General features: G+C 43.3%; 1 protein-coding gene across 1 annotated transcript in view; it reads right to left on the bottom strand.

Moving 5' to 3' along the window:
• Positions 1-2,985, bottom strand: part of SLC25A43 (solute carrier family 25 member 43) — a 40,873-nt gene extending 37,888 nt beyond the window's left edge. The window contains exon 1 of the mRNA XM_043896885.1: positions 2,607-2,985. Coding sequence (XP_043752820.1) covers positions 2,607-2,881 — 275 coding nt within the window. The 5' untranslated portion in view covers positions 2,882-2,985. The remainder of the gene's footprint in view (positions 1-2,606) is intronic.
• Positions 2,986-19,990: the final 17,005 nt, after the last annotated feature.

The following is a 19,990-nucleotide window of genomic DNA, read 5'->3' as shown; positions in this document are numbered from 1 at the left end:
GCTACCAGGTGACAATTCCTGTTGAATTGCTTTAATCACAGCACTCCATCAAAAATCCCCCCCAGTTACCCTTGTATTCCAAGTAAAGTCCAAACTCCCTAATCTGCCCCTCCAAGATCTCATTCCAACCTGCTTTTCTGGTTGGATTTTCCATTACAGCCAGAGACACACCTTATGCTCCAGTCATGCCGCATGCCTTCCCACCGCTGTGCCTTTGCTTATGGCATTACCTGCAATATTTTTCTCCCCATCTTTGCCAGAAAACTCCTACTCATTCTCCAAAGATCAAACTCGGATGGTTTTTCTCCACTGAGACATCTTCACATCTCCTCCCTCATCAGAGCTCTGTGAATTTCTATAGCACTTTATCCTCGGCAGTCACATGCTATGGACACACTAGTTTTATTCTATTGCTCTGGAAGCTCTGGGACACAGGGACCATGCCCCTTTCATCCTTGCATTGTCCCCAGCATCATGCATACAGTGGGCACCTAATGAATGCTGACAGAAAGGCAGTATGAAGTAATAGGGCATGGGTATTAGAGTCGGAAAGCCAGGTGGTGGAATTCAGCTCTGTCACTGATGGGTGGTGTGGCCATTCTGAGCCCAACAGTGCATCTGTAAAGTGGGTATACTTCCTGCCCTGTGGACAGTACAGAGGAGGAGACAGGTGTTGTAAATATCCAACGATTTACACACACACAAATTTTCAATGATTTACACACACACACACACACACACACACACAAATATCCAATGATTTACACACACACACACACACACACGAAATGGTAACTAGGTAGAGGTAATGGATGTTAATTAGCTTGATTGTGGCAATCATTTCACAATATATACATATATCAAAGCATCAACTTGTACACCTTAAACATAGATAATTTTTTATGTCAATGATATCTCAAAAAAGGTCTTAAAAATCCAATGATATGCAGTCATCCCTCTGTATCCATGGGTTTCAGAACTAACTGCAGATTGAAAATATTCAGAAAAAAATTCCAGGAAGTTCCAAAAAAGCAAACCTTGAAGTTGCTGCACAGTAGCAACAATTTACATAGCATTTACATTAAATTTACAACTATTTCCATAGTATTTACATTGTATCAAGTAGTATAAGCAACCTAGAGATGATTTAAAGTATCCAGGAGGACTGTGCAGGTTACATGCAAATACTACTCCATTTCATAGAAGAGACTCGAGCATCTGGGGCGGGGTGAGGTGGGGGGTGGGGGTGGGGGGAGTTGGGGGGTGGAGGTTATCCTGAAACCAATCCCCTCCCGGATATGGAGGGATGTCTGTATATATTGGAGAGGGTTAGCAGCAAAGCCACAGTACTTAAACCAGCCTTTGAAGTTCTGCTTCCCTCCCCTTGGTACACATTCCAGAGGAGGAGCTCCATACTTTGTGGACAATACAGTAAAGTGGGGAGAAATTGAATCATTAAAACTCAGAGGAGAAATGTTTACAGACTGCCGGCCAGATGTTGCTGAGGGCAAGGGGGCTGGGGAGGAAAGAGAGCCTTGACAGAAATGCCCCATCTCACTACTCTCCTGTCCCAGAGTAAGAGAGGCAACGCTATTCCCAGGCATAAGTGAAATGAGCGCTGGCCTCGAGGAATCAGTGATAAGGAAGATTCCATTGGGCTTGTCAGTTGTCGGATCAGACTTCCAGCTCCAGCTTCCCTGAGCCAAAGGCAAAATCCTTCGACTGTCAGTCTGCAAGGCAGACCTACAGTGGTCAAGACTATGGACTGTGTTTCTCTAATTCTGAGCCAAGGCCAGGCTTCAGAGTTGGCTGCTGTTCCCAGTGAATGGGGAACCCGGGACCATCCCCCCAACTACAGAAACATCTTCTCTACCTGAAACCCCATCCCTACCACTTCATTCTTTTAGGCTGTGTTTCCAGTTAATATGCAAATATCTCTGGGTTCTTGAGGAAGCTTTAAGAGTCATCAGGCTAATTTATATCTTTAGAAGTTTTTCTAAAAAGCAGCTGTTTTTGTGGGAGGTGTTAAAAGGAGGCCAGTGAGCAGTGAGGGTGGGGCAGCCTCTGTAGGACCCCAAAGGCCAGTTTCTTGGGGGAGAGGGTGGGGAGCCGAACTCCACGGCCTTTTGGTGGCAGTGGATTGGGCCCTCTGTCCCTACCAAGTACTGTCTTCTGGAGGTTCTGGTCACACAGACACTCTTCCATACACGTGTCTTCAGGGGTCTCTCTCCCAAGCCAGCCAAGGCAAAATTTCCAATTTGGTGGACAGTGGGAAGGGGGTTAGGAGCCATCTATCCGGAGATTTCTTCACTCTTTCCCCTCACATCTCCTTTCGCCCTCTTCCGCCTCCTCGCCCGTCCAGCCCTGTCAGCCTCTCTGGGCCAGAGCTGCGTCCACCTCAAACTGCAGAAATCCCCGGAAAAGGTGAAGAAGAAAAGGTGGGGACTGCACTTTGGCAGTCGCCTTCTGGCCCAAGGGGCTCCCGCGAGATCCGGAAGGGGGCGGGGGCGCACCGCCGGCCGGATCCCCAGCACCCGGCGGCGTCGGGCCGCGGGGTACCCGGCGGCGGCCCCCGGGCCCCGGCCCCGCCCACGCCCGGCTCTTACTTGCGGTAGGCGGCTAGCTGGACGGCGCTGCAGGGGAAGAGGCGCAGGCAGGCCACCGCGTTCCCCTTCCACAGGGCGCGGGGCCCCTCGACCCGCCACACGCGGAGCCCCGCGGCCCACGGCCCCCGGGCGCGGCCGCGCACGACGCCGACCTGGGCCAGTACGGTGGCGAGCTCCAGCGGCGCGGTGAGGCTGAGGCTGAGCGCCCCCGCCAGCCCGGCGCAGAGCAGCCGCTGGCTGCCCGTCAGCCGGCCGTCCCGCCGCCAAGTCGCCATCGCGCGTCCGCGGCCCGAGCCCCGGGCGCCCGGCCGATCGCGTGGCTCGGGCCTGGGGCTCCCGGGCTCCGGCGCAGGGGGCGGGCCAGGCTCCGCCCGGCGTAGGGCGGACCCGCGGACCGGACGGGAAGCCGGTCCGCGGCCGGGGCCGGGCCCGAGCGGGCCTCGGGCCGGGGCGGGGTTGAGGAGGCTGGTCCGGGGTTGAGGCCTTGGCCGCGCCGGTTTAGTGTCTGATTTTCGGCCAAGACGTTTCTGTTTGCAGTTGAGAAACACTCACCGCGTTCTTTCAAGGCCTAGGCCGCTCTATTTGTGTTCTGAATATTCAGAGCCGCCCCCCCCCCCCGCCCCGCCCCGCCACATTTACACCCTTTCTCCCTTTCCCAAGTTCCACCTTGCCCCCTTCCTTCTCTCGCCTCTGTTCTCATTCCTGCGACCTTTTTTACTGCCCCTAGGAAAAGCTTTACAGATTTCTCAGGGCAGAAGGGAAAAACCTTCTATAACATACACACGATATCCAACACTTGACAAGTATCAGGCTTTTCGTACATTGTCTTATTTAATCCTCAAAACAGTCCTTAGTAGGTGTGTCCCCATTTAGTACTGTCAATTCGAGAGGCCGTAGGTACGGTACTTAGAGCTTCGACTCCAACCTGCGTTAGCATCTGAGCCCTGCAGTTTACCAGCTGTGTGACCTTGTGGAAGTCACTCAACCTCTCTGTGCCTCACTTGCTTCATGTATAGTTTTTTTCCTCTAGGGGTTGTTGTAAGTAGTAAATGAAAAATGATACAGGTAAGCACTACAGATGTGTTAACTATGTTTAGATGTTGTTTTTACAGAAGAGGAAACCAAGACAGAGAGATTCACTTGTTCTAGGCACACAGTGGCTAAACGCCATCTGGATTCAGGTCTCTTTTGTGACAACATTCCCTAACAGCTACACTAAACGTCCACTGGGACAGCAGAGTGTCTCTCGAGTAGAGACATCTTCGGTGGTTTTGTGAGCTAAGGGGACCACAGGGGCAAAGAAGACTTAGCAGTCAGTTACTTGGCCAGAGTGTAAGAAGGATTTTGATAAGTTTTTAAAAATTCAAAATTTCTCCCTGGTTTCTCTTCTTACAAAGCCGTTTCAGTAATAATAATGGAAAGGTAGTCCAGCAGTCTGTTAGTACAAGATATCCCAGTTGCTTTTAGGCTTGTATTGTTATTTTCTACATTTACTAACACACATGATGATATAAAGATCCTTTTCTTAAAGGTGTTGCTGGGTTTTGATCAGGGAAACTTGTTCTACCTATTTATTAAACAGCAACAGACTCACAGACAGAATAGACTGTGGTTGCCCAGGGGGTTGGGGAGTGGGGGAGGGATGGCTTGGGAGTTTGGGATGGGCTTATGCAAACTAGCATATAGAAAATGGATCGGGCTTCCCTGGTGGTCCCGTGGTTAGCAAGCTCCTTGCAATGCAGAGGACAGCGGTTCGATCCCTGGTTCTGGAGGATCCCGCCAGTCGCGGGGCAACTGAACCCGGGAGCCACGGCTGCTATGGAGCCACAGGCTCCATAACAAGAGACGACACTGCAGTGAGAAGCCCGCACGCTGCAACTAGAGAGAAGCTGCTGCTCATCCCAACTGGAGAAAGCCCACATCCAGCAATTAAGACCCAACACAACTAAAAATAAATATTAAAAAAAAGAAAGAAAATGGATCAATAAGGTCCTACAGTAGAGTACAACGAACTATATTCAATATCCCAGATAAACAATCATGGAACAGAATATGAAAAAGAATGCATATGTATGTAACTGAATCCCTTTGCTGTACAACAAAAATAAACACAACATTGTGAATCAACTATACTTCAATTTAGAAAAAGGAAATGGAAAAAGAGGACTTGTTCTAGTTATAGAAGCCTTGCTCTGCTCTCAGCCATTTGGGATGCTTATTTTTCTTGTTTTGAGAATTCTCCTGTCTTGCTGTAAGCTAATTTCATGGCTGTGGGAGGTTGAGGAAAGTAGGTTTATGACTCTGAAGACCAGAGGACATGAATTTCACAGGGTTTGAATTGGAATTTGGGGATTACAGTAAGGAAACCTTGAGTTACTAGTCCTGTCCTAAAGCACTTTGTTGGACAACAGGACTAGATTCTAAAGGTCCTTCAGGGAGCTCTGCCCTGGGAATGGAACAGTTGATGGAATCACCACATTGTGTGGAGTTTGACTTGACTGGGTTGTACTGGTTTTGTTTGGATTTAAGGCAACTTATATGAGCATTTCAACTGCACCCACCTCGGGAACCAGGTACCCTTTTTTCTTGAGCACTGCTGTTCTTTTTGTTTTCAGCAAGAATAAGATGTTCTAGTGAGCCAGAGGCAAGAAGAATCATTTTAGTCTTCACAGCTGTGGGCCAGGAGAGATCATGAGTTGATGGTCTATTTTAACCTCGAAAGTAATTTTTCACAGTAGGTACCTTGCACAGTAAACTGAGTAACTGCAGAGTATTTTCTTTGCTGCCTTCTGTCTTTTCATGGCCATGTGCAAACAGAACAAGGTTTGTTCTTATTTTACTCAGCTAGAGTCCCATTCATTTGCTAAGTCATGGGAACATTATGTAGATAAATCTTAAACATAAATCAGTCCTTGAGGGTATCATATATTTGGATTGCCACTTGTAGACTTGTTAACCTCAGTGCCTCTTCATATTTGTTGAAAAGTCTGTGAAGAATATAGTAAGTTAAGGATCTCCCAACTTTGGAAAAGGCACATAATATATATATTTTTTCGTTTATTATTATTTTTTCATTTATTTTTATTAGTTGGAGGCTAATTACTTTACAGTATTGTAGTGGTTTTTGCCATACATTGACATGAATCAGCCATGGATTTACATGTGTTCCCCATCCTGAACAACCCCCCTCCCACCTCCCTCCCCATCCCATCCCTCTGGGTCATCCCAGTGCACCAGCCCGGAGCACTTGTCTCATGCATCCAACCTGGACTGGCGATCTGTTTCACACTTGATAATATACATGTTTTGATGCTGTTCTGTCAGATCATCCCACCCTCGCCTTCTCCCATAGAGTCCAAAAGTCTGTTCTATACATCTGTGTCTCTTTTTCTGTCTTGCATATAGGGTTATCGTTACCATCTTTCTAAATTCCATATATATGCGTTAGTATACTGTATTGGTCTTTATCTTTCTGGCTTACTTCACTCTGTATAATGGGCTCCAGTTTCATCCATCTCATTAGAACTGATTCAAATGTATTATTTTTAATGGCTGAGTAATATTCCATGGTGTATATGTACCACAGCTTTCTTATCCATTCGTCTGCATCTATGGGCATCTAGGTTGCTTCCATGTCCTGGCTATTATAAACAGTGCTGCAATGAACATTGGGGTACACATGTCTCTTTCAGTTCTGGTTTCCTCAGTGTGTATGCCCAGGAGTGGGATTGCTGGGTCATATGGCAGTTCTATTTCCAGCTTTTTAAGGAATCTCCACATTGTTCTCCATAGTGGCTGTACTAATTTGCATTCCCACCAACAGTGTAAGAGGGTTCCCTTGGAAAAGGCACATAATATGAAACTGAGGTGCTGTGTTAAAAATAAACGTATGATAACTTAAAAAAAAGGAGAAAAGAGGCAGTAAGTGAAATAATCTTAGAAGTAGTATTGTAACTTGAGGAAAAAGGGTGGCTAGCTGATTCAGGCCAGTAGGCAGCCTCCTGTCCTTCTCAGCAGACCTTGGGAGATGCTCACGGTTTTGGATTCTTCAGCTCTCACTTTTTGTTTCTCTTCTCACAGAGTGAAATCTCTCAATACATTACCTTAGTTTAGCTTGCTGATGTTTCTAACATTATAATTGATCTTGCTGTATTTATGCCAATGTTGGTGGATTCCTGCTCTCTTAATTTGCATTTTATTCTTTAACCTTATGGGATTTTGTAAATTCCAAATGTAGAATATACCTGTCATACTAAGGAAGACAGTACAGAAGTGTATTAAAAAACTGTCTCCCTGAACATCCTCTGAGGTAACATTAGAGAAGCCAACATTAAGAGCTTGATGTGTGTATGTGCACGCGCGTGCGCACACACACACACACACACACACACACACCTTTTCTGCAGTCAAATGCTCTACCACTGAGCTATACCCTCTCTGCTGTGTGTATCTTTCCTCATCTTTTTTTAAAATGTTCAAACAAATATTCATTTGTATGAGTATTTCCCTTCTCTCTCTCCCTCCCTTCCTTCTAAACAAAAAAATGGGATAAAACCACTGGAAGTATGTAAAAAACCCTGATAATCATGTTGTAGCCACACGTTCTGGGAAACAAACTCACTCAGAAGGACAATGCAGATAGTGGAGTGCAGTTTATTATACCTGTGGGCCCAAGGCAGTGTCTCCTCTTAGCCAAGGACCCTGACCAGTTTTTCTGAAAACCCTGTATACCCTAAGTGTACGTGCCCAAACCCACCTCTCCAAATTCCCTGAAACTAGTCTGAACAAAGGAAAAGAAAGATACAATCAAAGTTAACCTGTGATTCATATGCCTTAAGCCTAGGTAGTTACCAGTGGACAATTATTGATAGGCCTGTGGTCATACCCCAATAAGCATAATAGAATTTATGATTCTATTCGGCTGCACAGATAATTAGGGTATTCTTTTAGGCACCAGAGAGTCTAGGTACGAGCCCTGGGGCTCTTCCATCCAGGGGGCCTGGTTTTCCAGTTGGTATGTCGTTTCCATAAATACTGGGCATATAGCTCAAAGTCCACAGTCCAGCCCAAGATGGAGTTCTGCTTTTGAGATGGAGCCTGTTCTGTCTGTCTCCTCCTTCAATCAGATTATGTCTAGGGAAGAAAACTGGGAGTGGTGTGAACAGAGGTGGAATGGAGATCAACTTTTGACTATGTGCCCTTTTGTACTGCTTTCCGCCCCCCCTTTTCATTTTACCTTGGGTATGTCTTATCCATTAAAAAAAAAAAAACCTCTTCACCATCATCAATTTTCCCCAAAGCCTTTCCCATTAGGTGCAGTGTTTCCCATTTTCCCCATTAGGTGCAGTGTTTCCCATTAGGTGACATTTGCCTTGCCTTCCTGGAGGTGTTGGCTTTGAAATGTTGAACAACTCTTGGTGAAGTTCTGAATGAAATAGAATACAATCTGCTTTCTATTTACATGGTAATTGCATTCCTAGGAAGTTCCATGTGCATAAACACTGTGCAAAAAATGTTTTGTCTTTATGAGTTAAGCAGAGTTAAGTTTTCAACTCTGATAATGAGAAACAGCTTTTCCACTTACATGGTGCCTGGTGGGATCTTTGAAAGTCATAAAGGATGCAGGACAGTCTGGTGCATTGCAGCTATGCAGCATCCCTGCCCTGCCCATTAAATGCCAATGGAGTCCTCCAGTCCCTGTGGGCCCCCTCCCCGCAAACTTCCAAAATGCAGTCTAGGAAGCAGCACCATTCCTTTTGAGAACCACTACTCTAGCTGCTCCCTCTGCTTGGAAAGTTCTTTCCTCGGATATTTGCAGAGCTTATTCCTTGTCATTCTGAGCTCAGCTTAAATGTTATCTCCTGTCAGAAGGCTGACCAGCCCACCCAGTCTCCACACTCTCATTCACTCTGCCACATCGCCCCATTTCAATCCTCTGTGTGGCATTTTCCCTTATTTGCTATTTTTCTTTCTTGGTTTATCGTCTGTTTCCAGTTACCAGAATGTAAGTTCCATAAGGGAAGGGATCTTGTCTGTTGTTCACAACTGTGTTCCCTGTACCTGGAACACTGGCTGGTGCATAGTTAGTGCTCAGTAAACATTAGATCAATGAAAGATGGAAGGAAGTGAAAGGTTGTTGCTGAACGATAAGACGCCAGGATTCTTGGCCTCTGGAGGAGACGAATTCGATCCGGGGCCAGAGACGAGGCTGGATCACTCAGAGCTTTTGTGTAATAAAGTTTTATTAAAGTATAAAGGAGATAGAGAAAGCTTCTGACATAGGCATCAGAAGGGGGCGGAAAGAGTACCCCCCTGCTAGTCTTCAGCTAGATGTTATATATAGTCACTAGCAGTCTGTTAATGAAAAGAAAGGAATGTTTTAAAACTCAGAATGGCGCCTGTTGATTCATCCCAGGCCATAAAATGATTGACTTGAATCTTGTAGAAGGGCAGATTACCATACAAATAGTTTCGCTTAAACAGATTAGGGGAACAATATCTGAGTATAACATACTGGTTTGTCAAGTAGATTCTGAGCCATTTGGCGGAGCCTGACTTGAAGACAGAGTTTGGGGTAAATGCATAGCACATTAACATAGCTTAAGACAAATATTTCTATAAGAAAAATGTATTGGTTAGCTCAAGGTTTGAGATTAGTTAGCTTCAGGTGAAACCAGGTGTCATGGCAACACAGTATTTTAAAAGAAACCTCCTTTTAAATTTGTATAGAGAAGGAAAAATGTCGCTAGTTTGTTTCCTCCTGCCACTTAAGAGAGATAAAAATGTCTGACACTTGCAGCCTATTTCCTCTGTTTGGAGACCCCTGGCCTTCCTGCCTGTTACTGTCTCAGAAGGAAGAAAGGAAGGAAGAAAGGAAGAGAATTCTTTCTTCAGTTTTCCATGTTGGAAAAGATTAGCAGAACATGATGTCTTTATGAAATTACTTATTTAGATCTAACCCATGGTAAAAACTCAAAGATGAGCTAGATTCACAAGCTTGGTAGATTTATCCATTCCCAGTAAGTACTGTCAGTTTTGTCAGAAATTGGATGTTTGATATTTTAAATTTCCAGCCACACCTGTAATTCTAAAGTGAACTGTGATATCTAACAGAGACTCTTTGTACCCAATCTTCATTTTCACCATGTCTTGAGCAGCAGTTTTGGCAAGTGTGTCAACAATGACTTCAGTAGCCCTGAACTTTGTGGTTAAATAGAACACTATAAAGTGTGGCTTCCACAGCTTTTTCATTTTTTTCCCTTGGCACACTGTATTTTAGCTTTAAGTGATGTTTGAATATCCTTCCATTCTGCTTCAAAATTTTTGATGATGTTGAAGACGTAGGGTTTCATATCAAAATGTGCAAGCCTTTTCCTTCTTTCATTTTCTCGTTCATTTATTCATTCCACAAATGTTTGCTGAATTGTTACTCTATATCAGGAACTAGGTTGGGGATACATATTTTCCATAGTGGAATTTAATCTGCTCCCATTACCAAGCCATGGTAATCCAAATTTCAGAGTGTGTGTGCTTTTTTTTTTTTATGGTAGTCACATAATACTTTTAGTTTCTTTGTTGCTGGTTTGTTTAGTTTCTTTGTTTCTTTGTTATTTTTATAACACTAAGAGATGGTCCAGGTGATGAAATGATACATCTTTAATATCTGTCTGAAGACCTAGGACTAAACTCATTACATTTTTTCTGGCTTTGTTGTATGGCATGTGGGATTTTAGTTCCCTGACCAGGGTTCAAACCCATGCCTCCTGCAGTGGAAACATAGAGCCCTCAGCACTGTACCACTGGGGAAGTCCCTAAACGCATCCCATTTTAATCACTAACTCCACCTCTACACTTTTTGTCATTTATGTACAGTAAAATTACCTTGTTTTGGTATAGAATTTGTTATATGAGTACTAATACATGTATAGATCTGTGTAACTAGCCCCAATCAGAATACAGAACTGCTCCATCAGCCCCCAGAATTCTCCTGTGCTGTCTGTCTGCAGTCAAAGCCTCCCTGACTCTCAACTCCGGCAACCACTGATCTGTTCCTATAGTTTTGCCCTTCGAGAATGTCATATAAAGGAAAACATATGGTTATATAGGGGCTTCCAAGTGGCACTAGTGGTGAAGAACCCGGCTGCCAATGCAGGAGACATAAGAGACATGGGTTCGAACCCTGGGTCACAAAGATCCCCTGGAGGAGGGCATGGCAAAGTGACTTAGCAAGCATGCACATGGTTGTATAACGTTTTGAGACCATCTTCTTTTACTTAGCATGATGCCTTTGAAATTCAACTGTTAGGTAGTTAGAATAGGGAAAAGGAGTCCAGAATGGCGGTGGCTAAAAGACCTGGAAGGGAAAAGCCCGCGAAAATAGAACAAAGGAAGGTCCGAGGAGGACCGGAGTCAGAACCTCAGGTAAAACAAACAACACTCCTGGCTGGCCCAATTTACATAAGACACGCCCAGGGACAGAGAAACATATAAAAAGAGGAGCCAAAGCCCTCTTCTCTCTCTCTCTCTCCCGCTTGATGGGGAGCTCTCCTCTTCACGTCTTTGGGTCAATGTGCTCTCACGCCTCAAATATGGATTTTCCTGCTATTTAAATAAATAGAGCTGTAACACTGAGCTGTAACACTGATTTATTTAAGAGTTATAACATGGTCTGTCCTCCGAGAGCTGTGACCTGCCAAGGGGCTTTAATGTCTGTCACTCCAAATTTTTGTTGTGACGAGACAAAGAACCGAGGAGCATACACTCGCCTGACACAATCATGTTGTTATGTTAATCAGTAGTTTCTTCCTTTTTATTGCTGAGTCATATTCCATTGTGTGGATGTAACATAATTTTGTCATCCATTCATAGACATTTATGGTGATTCCAGTTTTTGGCTATTATGAATAGAGCTGCTACAAAACATTCGTGTACAGGTGCTTGTATGAAAATATCTCCTTTTGTTACATAAAAGGTGACTTTCTATAGATATAACATTGGTACTTGCTTTTTTCATCGTATACTATGTCTTAGGTGTTACTCCAACTCAGTTCATAGATGTCATTCTCACTCTTATTTACAGCTGCAAAATATTTATTTTTTATTTAGATAAAAATATTTATTTACAGTTGCATGGATGTACCACAGTTTATTTAGCCACACTCCTAGGAATGAGTGTTTAGGTGGTTTCCAGTAGTTTGCAACTATAAAAAATATTGGAATGAATAACCTTGTGCATGTGTATTTTTGTATTGTTGGGGGTTTATTTTTATCTACTGTTAAACTTTAAAATCCCATTTGTAATAACTGATCCATGGTGAGTGATATGGAAAGCAAAACTAAAAAGAATGAAGCACAGGCCTAATTCCTAGTTAAAAAAAAAACTGTATATACCTTTACATACATCCTGTACTAAAGATTTGTCAGCTTCTGGAAATCATATGTTGATGTGTAAGTGAAAAGAATGCATGGACCTTCAAGATACAGGGCCCCATACCGCTGGTCTGGATTGTGAAGTGGCAGTGGTCCCTGGCAATGGGCAGATCAAGAAAAGAAACCAGGGTGCTGAGTGGTTGACCATGTGAATGTTGAAGTGACTGAGAATGATGGGAGAAGTTGGGACAAAGAGGACAGATAGTTCAGAACAAAAGCCTATATGGGGTTCTCAAGGCAAGAATACAGAAGTGGTTTACATTTCCTTCTCCAGTGGACCACTTTTTGTCAGAACTCTCCACCATGACCTATCCATCTTGGGTGGCCCTACATGGCATGGCTCATAGTTTCATTGAATTAGACAAGGCTGTGGTCCATGTGATCATAGCAAAGTAATGCTCAAAATTTTCCAAGCCAGGCTTCAACAGTACATGAACCATGAACTTCCAGATGTTCAAGCTGGAGTTAGAAAAGGCAGAGAAACGAGAGATCAAATTGCCAACATCCGTTGGATCATCAAAAAAGCAAGAGACCACCAGAAAAGCATCTACTTATGCTTTATTGATTACACCAAAGCCTTTGACTGTGTGGATCACAACAAACTGGAAAATTCTTCAAGAGATGGGAATACCAGACCATCTGACCTGCCTCTTGAGAAATCTGTATGCAGGTCAGGAAGCAACAGTTAGAACTGGACATGGAACAACAGACTGGTTCCAAACTGGAAAAGGAGTACGTCAAGGCTGTATATTGTCACCCTGCTTATTTAACTTATATGCAGAGTACATCATGAGAAACACTGGGCTGGATGAAGCACAAGCTGGAATCAAGATTGCTGGGAGAAATATCAATAACCTCAGATATGCAGATGACACCACCCTTATGGCAGAAAGTGAAGAAGAACTAAAGAGCCTCTTGATGAAAATGAAAGAGGAGAGTGAAAAAGTTGGCTTAAAACTCAACATTCAGAAAACTAAGATCATGGCATCTGGACTTCATGGCAAATAGATGGAGAAAGAATGGTGACAGTTAGAAACTTTACTTTTTTGGGCTCCAAAATCACTGCAGATGGTGACTGCAGCCATGAAATTAAAAGATACTTGATCCTTGAAAGAAAAGTTATGACCAACCTAGACAGCATATTAAAAAGCAGAGACATTACTATGCCAACAAATGTCCAGCTAGTCAAAGCTACGGTTTTTTCAGTAGTCATGGATGGATGTGAGAGTTGGACTATAAAGAAAGCTGAGCACCGAAGAATTTATGCTTTTGAACTGTGGTGTTGAAGAAGACTTTATTGTAGGTAACATTTAAGAGTTAAAATAAAGACCCTGATGCTGGGAAAGATTGAAGGCAGCAGGAGAAGGAGACAACAGAGGATGAGATGGTTGGATGGCATCACCGACTCGATGGACATGAGTTTGAGCAAGCTCTGACAGTTGGTGATGGACAGGGAAGCCTGGCGTGCTGCAGTCCATGGGGTCACAAAGAGTCAGACACGACTGAGTGGCTGAACTGAACTGAACTGAAAGCCTATATGAATGAGGGCAATCACCAGGAAGGTGACAGAAGACTACCACCAGGGTGGGGAGAGGGTGAAATAACAAGAAGGTGTGAAAGGAGGAGGAGCCAGAGACTTCTCAAGAGTAGGAGGAACAAAAATCAGAAAGTGGCCTTGGGGTGCAAGGAGAGTTCCAGCTCTATCACTTGGCACTCTCTTAGGCATTTAGCTATGGGGAGATGAGAGAATAAACAGCCTGTGCTTTAGAGGCGTTATCAGACAGTGAAAGATTCAATTATATTAGGATGTGGAGGGAACGTCCTGAGGAGCAGTTCTAGGTTACTGGGATCTGTTGTTGTTTAGTCACTAAGTCGTGTCTGAATCTGTGCGACCCCATGGGCTGTGGTCTGCCAGGCTCCTCTGTCCATGGGATTCTCCAGGTAAGAATACTGGAGTGGGTTGCCATTTCCTCCTCCAGGGGATCTTCCCCACCCACGAATCAAACCTGCATCTCCTGCATTGGCAGGCAGGTTCTTTACCATTGAGCTACCAGAGAAGCCCCTCCTTGGACTTGGCCCATCACAGACTGGAAGTTTTAACCTTAATCCAATCCTAACATCCACTTAACCGTCATCTTCACCCTAACCTGCTGGTGAGATTCAGCTGTTGTCATGGAGTGTGTTCCTTTACTTCTAGAACTGCTGGATTGCTTCTTGGCCTTTTGGCTAAGATCAAGTGTAAATCAGCTGGTGCTGGCAACAGCAATGAAAATAGCAGCAACTGGCTACAATGAGCATTGTAGCCCTTTGCCCTTAGGGCACTAGTGGTGGTTTTCAGTGTCTCTCTGGATGTTCTTCAAGATTGAGCCTGAAGGCCTGGTTGGAGGGTCACAGGGCTCAGCTCCTGCAAATTTGGCATAAACAGTTCTGGTGTTTAGTGTCTTCAACCAGAGTCTAGCCACATCTCCCACAGTATTGCCATGCTACTGCTATTTTTCATGTAATTTGCATGAGGTTTGTTGCATTTCAAAGATGTCAAAGGGAAAAACTTACTGACTAGTCAGCCAGATTTCACAGGACAGTAGTACCTTGGTAGGGGTCCATGCTATCTATTCCTTAGCTTTGTGGATCCAGAAATTAGGTGTTATCAGTGTACCCTGTGGTAAGCTCATTCCAGGGGGCTGACTCTTTTTTAAAAATTATTTATTTTTGGTTGTGCTGGGTCTTTGTTGCTGTGTGCAGGCTTTTCTCTAGTTGCAGCGAGCAAGGGTTACTCTCTAATTGCGGTGCGAGGGCTTCTCATTGTGGTGGCTTCTCTTGTTTCAGAGCAGGGACTCTAGGGCAGGCAGTCTCAGTAGTCGTGGAGTGTGTGTTCAGCAGTTGCAGCTCGTGGGCTCTAAAGCTCAGGCTCAATAGTTGTAACAGGCTTAGTTGCCCTGAGGCAAGTGGAATTTTCCTGGACCAGGGATTGAACCCTCATTTCCTGCATTGGCAGGTGGCTTCTTAACCACTGGACCACCAGGGAAGTCCCCGGGGACTGACTCTTGATAACTACTGGTCACTCCTTCTCAGTCTCCTTTGCTGGTTCTTCCTCATCTCCACAATCTCTAAATATTGGAGTGGTCTAGGCTCAGTCCTTGAGTCTCTTCTCTGTTTAAACTAATTTCCATGGTGATCTCATCTAGTCTTGTGGCTTTAAATACCATTTCTGTCCTGATGACTCTCAAATAGGTATCTCCAGCTTGGAATCCCCCCTTGAACTCTATATTCTCATAGCCCAATGCCTCTTTAATAGCTCTACTTGGACATCTAATGGGCATCTCAAGCCTATAAACGAAACCCCTGGTCTTCCCCACCAAATCCGTTCCTCCCCTTATTGTCCCCATGTCATTAAATGGAAACTTTTTGTTGTTGTTTTATTTTGTAACTCAGGCTAAAAATCTTATATCTGACACTCACTTTTCTCTTTAAAATTTATTCTCTCTCCCTTCCATTATTGGAATTTCCTCCTAACAGGCCCACCACTGTCCCCTTCCCTGCTTTCTTTCTTTTTTTTTTTTGTATAGTGTTTTTTATTTTTTTATTTTATTTTTTTCCATTTATTTTTATTACTTGGAGGCTAATTACTTTACAATATTGTAGTGGTTTTTGCCATACATTGACATGAATCAGCCATGGATTTACATGTATTCCCCATCCCGATCCCCCCTCCCACCTCCCTCTCCACCCGATCCCTCTGGGTCTTCCCATCTAGGTTGGTCATAACTTTCCTTCCAAGGAGTAAGCATCTTTTAATTTCATGGTTGCAATCACCATCTGCAGTGATTTTGGAGCCCAGAAAAATAAAGTCAGCCACTGTTTCCACTGTTTCCCCATCTATTTGCCATGAAGTGTTGGGACCGGATGCCATGATCTTAGTTTTCTGAATGTTGAGCTTTAAGCCAACTTTTTCACTCTCCTCTTTCACTTTCATCAAGAGGCTCTTTAGTTCTTCTTCACTTTCTGCCATAAAGGTGGTGTCATCTGCCTATCTGAGGTTATTGATATTTCTCCCAGCAAACTTGATTCCAGCTTGTGCTTCATCCAGCCCAGTGTTTCTCATTATGTACTCTGCATATAAGTTAAATAAGCAGGGTGACAATATACAGCCTTGACGTACTCCTTTCCCAATTTGGAACCAGTCTGTTGTTCCATGTCCAGTTCTAACTGTTGCTTCCTGACCTGCAAACAGGTTTCTCAAGAGGCAGGTCAAGTGGTCTGGTATTCCCATCTTTTTCAGAATTTCCCACAGTTTATTGTGATCCACACAGTCAAAGGCTTTGGCATAGTCAATAAAGCAGAAATAGATGTTTTTCTGGAACTCTCTTGTTTTTTTTGATGATGCAGTGAATGTTGGCAATTTGATCTCTGGTTCCTCTACCTTTTCTAAAACCAGCTTGAACATCTGGAATTTCATGGTTCACATATTGCTAAAGCCTGGCTTGGAGAATTTTGAGCATTACTTTACTAGTGTGTGAGGTGAGTGCAATTGTGCTGTAGTTTGAGCATTCTTTGGCATTGCCTTTCTTTGGAATTGGAATGAAAACTGACCTTTTCCAGTCCTGTGGCCACTGCTGCGTTTCCCAAATTTGCTGGCATATTGAGTGTAGCACTTGCATAGCATCATATTTTAGATGTGATCAACCCATCTTCATTGTAGGAATATGCATTCCTGTTGTTGTTCAGTCATCCAGTTGTGTCCTACTCTTTGCAACCCCATAGACTGCAGCTCGCCAGGCCTTCCTGTCCTTCACCATCTCCCGGAGTTTGCCCAAGTTCATATCCATTGTATTGGTGACGCCATCCAGCCATATGATTCTTTGATGCCCTCTTCTCCTTCTGCCCTCAATCTTTCCCAGCATCAGGGACTTTTCCTGTGAGTTAGCTGTTTGCATCAGATGACCTAAATATTGGAGCTTCAGCTTCAGCATCAGTCCTTCCAACAAGTATTCAGGGTTGATTTCCCTTAAGATTTACTGGTTTGATCTCCTTACTGTTCAAGGGACTTTCAGAAGTCTTCTCCAGCACCACAGTTTGAAGGCATCAATTCTTTGATGTTCTGCCTTCTTTACAGTCCAGCTCTCACAACTGTACATGACCACTGGGAAGACCATAGCCTTGACTGTATGGAACTCTGTCAACTGAGTAATGTCTCTGCTTTTCAATACACTGTCTAGGTTTGTCATAGCTTTCTTACCAAGAAGCAATCGTCTTCTGATTTCATGGCTGCAGTCAACATTTGCAGTGATCTTAGAGCCCAAGGAGAGGAAATCTGTCACTACTTCCACCTTTTCCCCTCTATTTGACATGAAGTAATTAGGCCAGATGCTATAATCTTAGTGTTTTTTTTAATATTTAGTTTTAAGCTGCCTCTTTCACTCTATTCCTTCATCCTAATCAAGAGGCTCTTTAGTTCCTCTTCGCTTTCTGCCGTTAGAGGGGTATCATCTGCGTATCTGAGGTTGTTGAATGTTTCACCTGCCTATCTTGATTTCAGCTTGTAACTCATCCAGCCTGGCATTTCTCATGATGTGCTCAGTGTATAGGTTAAACAAACAGGGTGACAGCAGACAGCTCTATTGTATTCCTTTCTCAATCTTTAATGAATCAGTTGTTCCATAAAGGGTTCTAACTGTTGCTTCTTGACCCGCATACAGGCTTCTCAGAAGACATGTAAGTTGGTGTGGTATTCCCATGTCTTTAACAGCTTTCCACAGTTCCTTATGATCCACACAGTCAAAGGCTTTAGCATAGTCAATGAAACGGAGGTAGATGCTTTTTCTGGAATTCCCTTGCTTCCTCTATAATCCAGTGAATGTTGACGATTTGACCTCTGGTTCCTCTTCCTTTTCTAAACCCAGATTGGATGGACATCTGGAAGTTCTTGGTTCGCATAACGCTGAAACCTAGCATGCAAGTTTTTAAGCCTGACTTTTACTAGCATGGGAGGTGAGTGTAATTGTCCCATGGTTGGCACATTCTTTAGTACTACCCTTCTTGGGAATTGGGATGAGCATTGACTTTTTCTAGTCCTGTGGCCACTGTTGGGTCTTCCAGATTTGCTGACATATTGAATGCAACACCTTGATGGCATCATCCTTTAGGATTTTGAATAGTTCTACTGGAATTCTATCACACCCACTAGCTTTATTAGCAGCAGTGCATCCTAGGGCCCACTTGTCTTCGCACTCCAGAATGTCTGGCTCTGGGTGACTGACCACAACATCATAATAATCTGGTTTATTAGGATCGTTTTCATATAATTCTTCCATGTATTCTTTCCATCTCTTCTTGCTCTCCTCAGTGTCTACTAGGTCTCTACCATGTTGTCCCTTATTGTGCCCATCTTTGGCCAAAATGTTCCCTTGATATTTCCAATTTTCCTGAAGAGACCTCTAGTCTTTCCCCTTCTGTTTTTTTTTTTCCTTTCTGGTTTTATGCATTGTTCATTGATGAAGGCCTTCTTGTCCCTCTGTTCTACTCTTTGGAACTCTGTGTTTAGTTGGATATACCTTCCCCTTTCTCCCTTGCTTTTTGCTTCTCTTCTTTCTTCAGCTATTTGTGAAGGTTCCTCAGATAACCCCTTTGCCTTCTTGCTTTTCTTTTTCTTTGGGATGGTTTTGTTCACTACCTCCTGTACAATATTACAGACCTCTGTCCATAGTTCTTCAGGCACACTGTTAACTAGCTCAAATCCCTTGAATCTATTCATTACCTCCACTGCATATTCATAGGGGATTTGATTTTGGTTATACCTGGTTGGCCTAGTGGTTTTCCCCACTTTTTTTAGTTTAAGCCTGAATTTTGCTATGAGAAGGTGATGATCTGAGCCACAGTCAACTCCAGGTCTTATTTTTCCTGACTGTATACAGCTTCTCCATCTTCGGCTACAGGGAATGCAATCAATTTGATTTCAGTATTGATGATTTGGTGATGTCCATGTGTAAACTCGTCTCTTGTGTTGTTGGAAAAGTGTGTTTGCTATGATGAGTGAATTCTTTTGGCAGAATTCAGTTAGCCTTTGCCCTGCTTCATTTTGTTCTCCTAGGGCAAACTTGCCTGTTACTCCAGGTATCTCTTGACTTCCTACTTTTGCAAACCAATCCCCCGTGATGAATAGAACATGTTTATAGTGTTAGTTCTAGGACGTCTTCTAGGTCTTCACAGAACTGATCAATTTCAGTTTCTTCAGCATCTGTGGTAAGGACATAGACTTGAATTACTGTGATGTTGAACAGCTTGCCTTGGAAACAAACTGAGATCATTCTGTCATTGTGGAGGTTGCACCCAAGTAGTTCATATTGGGATTCTTTTGCTTATTATGAGGTCTACTCCATTTCTTGTATGGGATTCTTGCCCACAGTAGTAGATATAATGGTCTTCTGAATTTGCCCATTCCCATCCATTTTAGTTCACTGATTCCTAAGATGTTGATGTTTATTCTCAATGTCATTAAGTTAGTATAAATTTGAAGTAGAGCTAATAAGGTAATATGTATATGGAAAGTACTAGTGTAGTCACTAAGAAAACAAAATTTAAAATATATCATTAAACCAAACCAAATGCTACACTGAAAACATTCATTTACAAACGAAGGCAATAAAGATGAAAAGAAGGAACAAAAAAACATGAATTTTAGGAAAAACAAAAAGTAAAACTGCAGTGATAAATTTGATCATGTTAATAATGATATAAAATATGAATGAATTAAACAATCATAAAAAAGCAGACATTTTGAGACTATAAGATTTAAAAAAATAAAAATCCAACTATATGATATCTATGGGAAACATCATTTAGAGTCAAAGATATAGATTCTAAGTGAACTAACTGAAAAATATACATCATGCAAACATCAACCAAAGAGAGAATTGGCTATACTGTACTAATGTCAACCAAAAAGGATTTTTATTAAA

This window comes from Cervus elaphus, chromosome X (assembly GCF_910594005.1).
Source record: "Cervus elaphus chromosome X, mCerEla1.1, whole genome shotgun sequence".
Lineage (NCBI taxonomy): Eukaryota > Metazoa > Chordata > Mammalia > Artiodactyla > Cervidae > Cervus > Cervus elaphus.
Note: the sequence above shows the minus strand (reverse complement) of the source record. Positions and strands in the feature narration are given on the sequence as shown.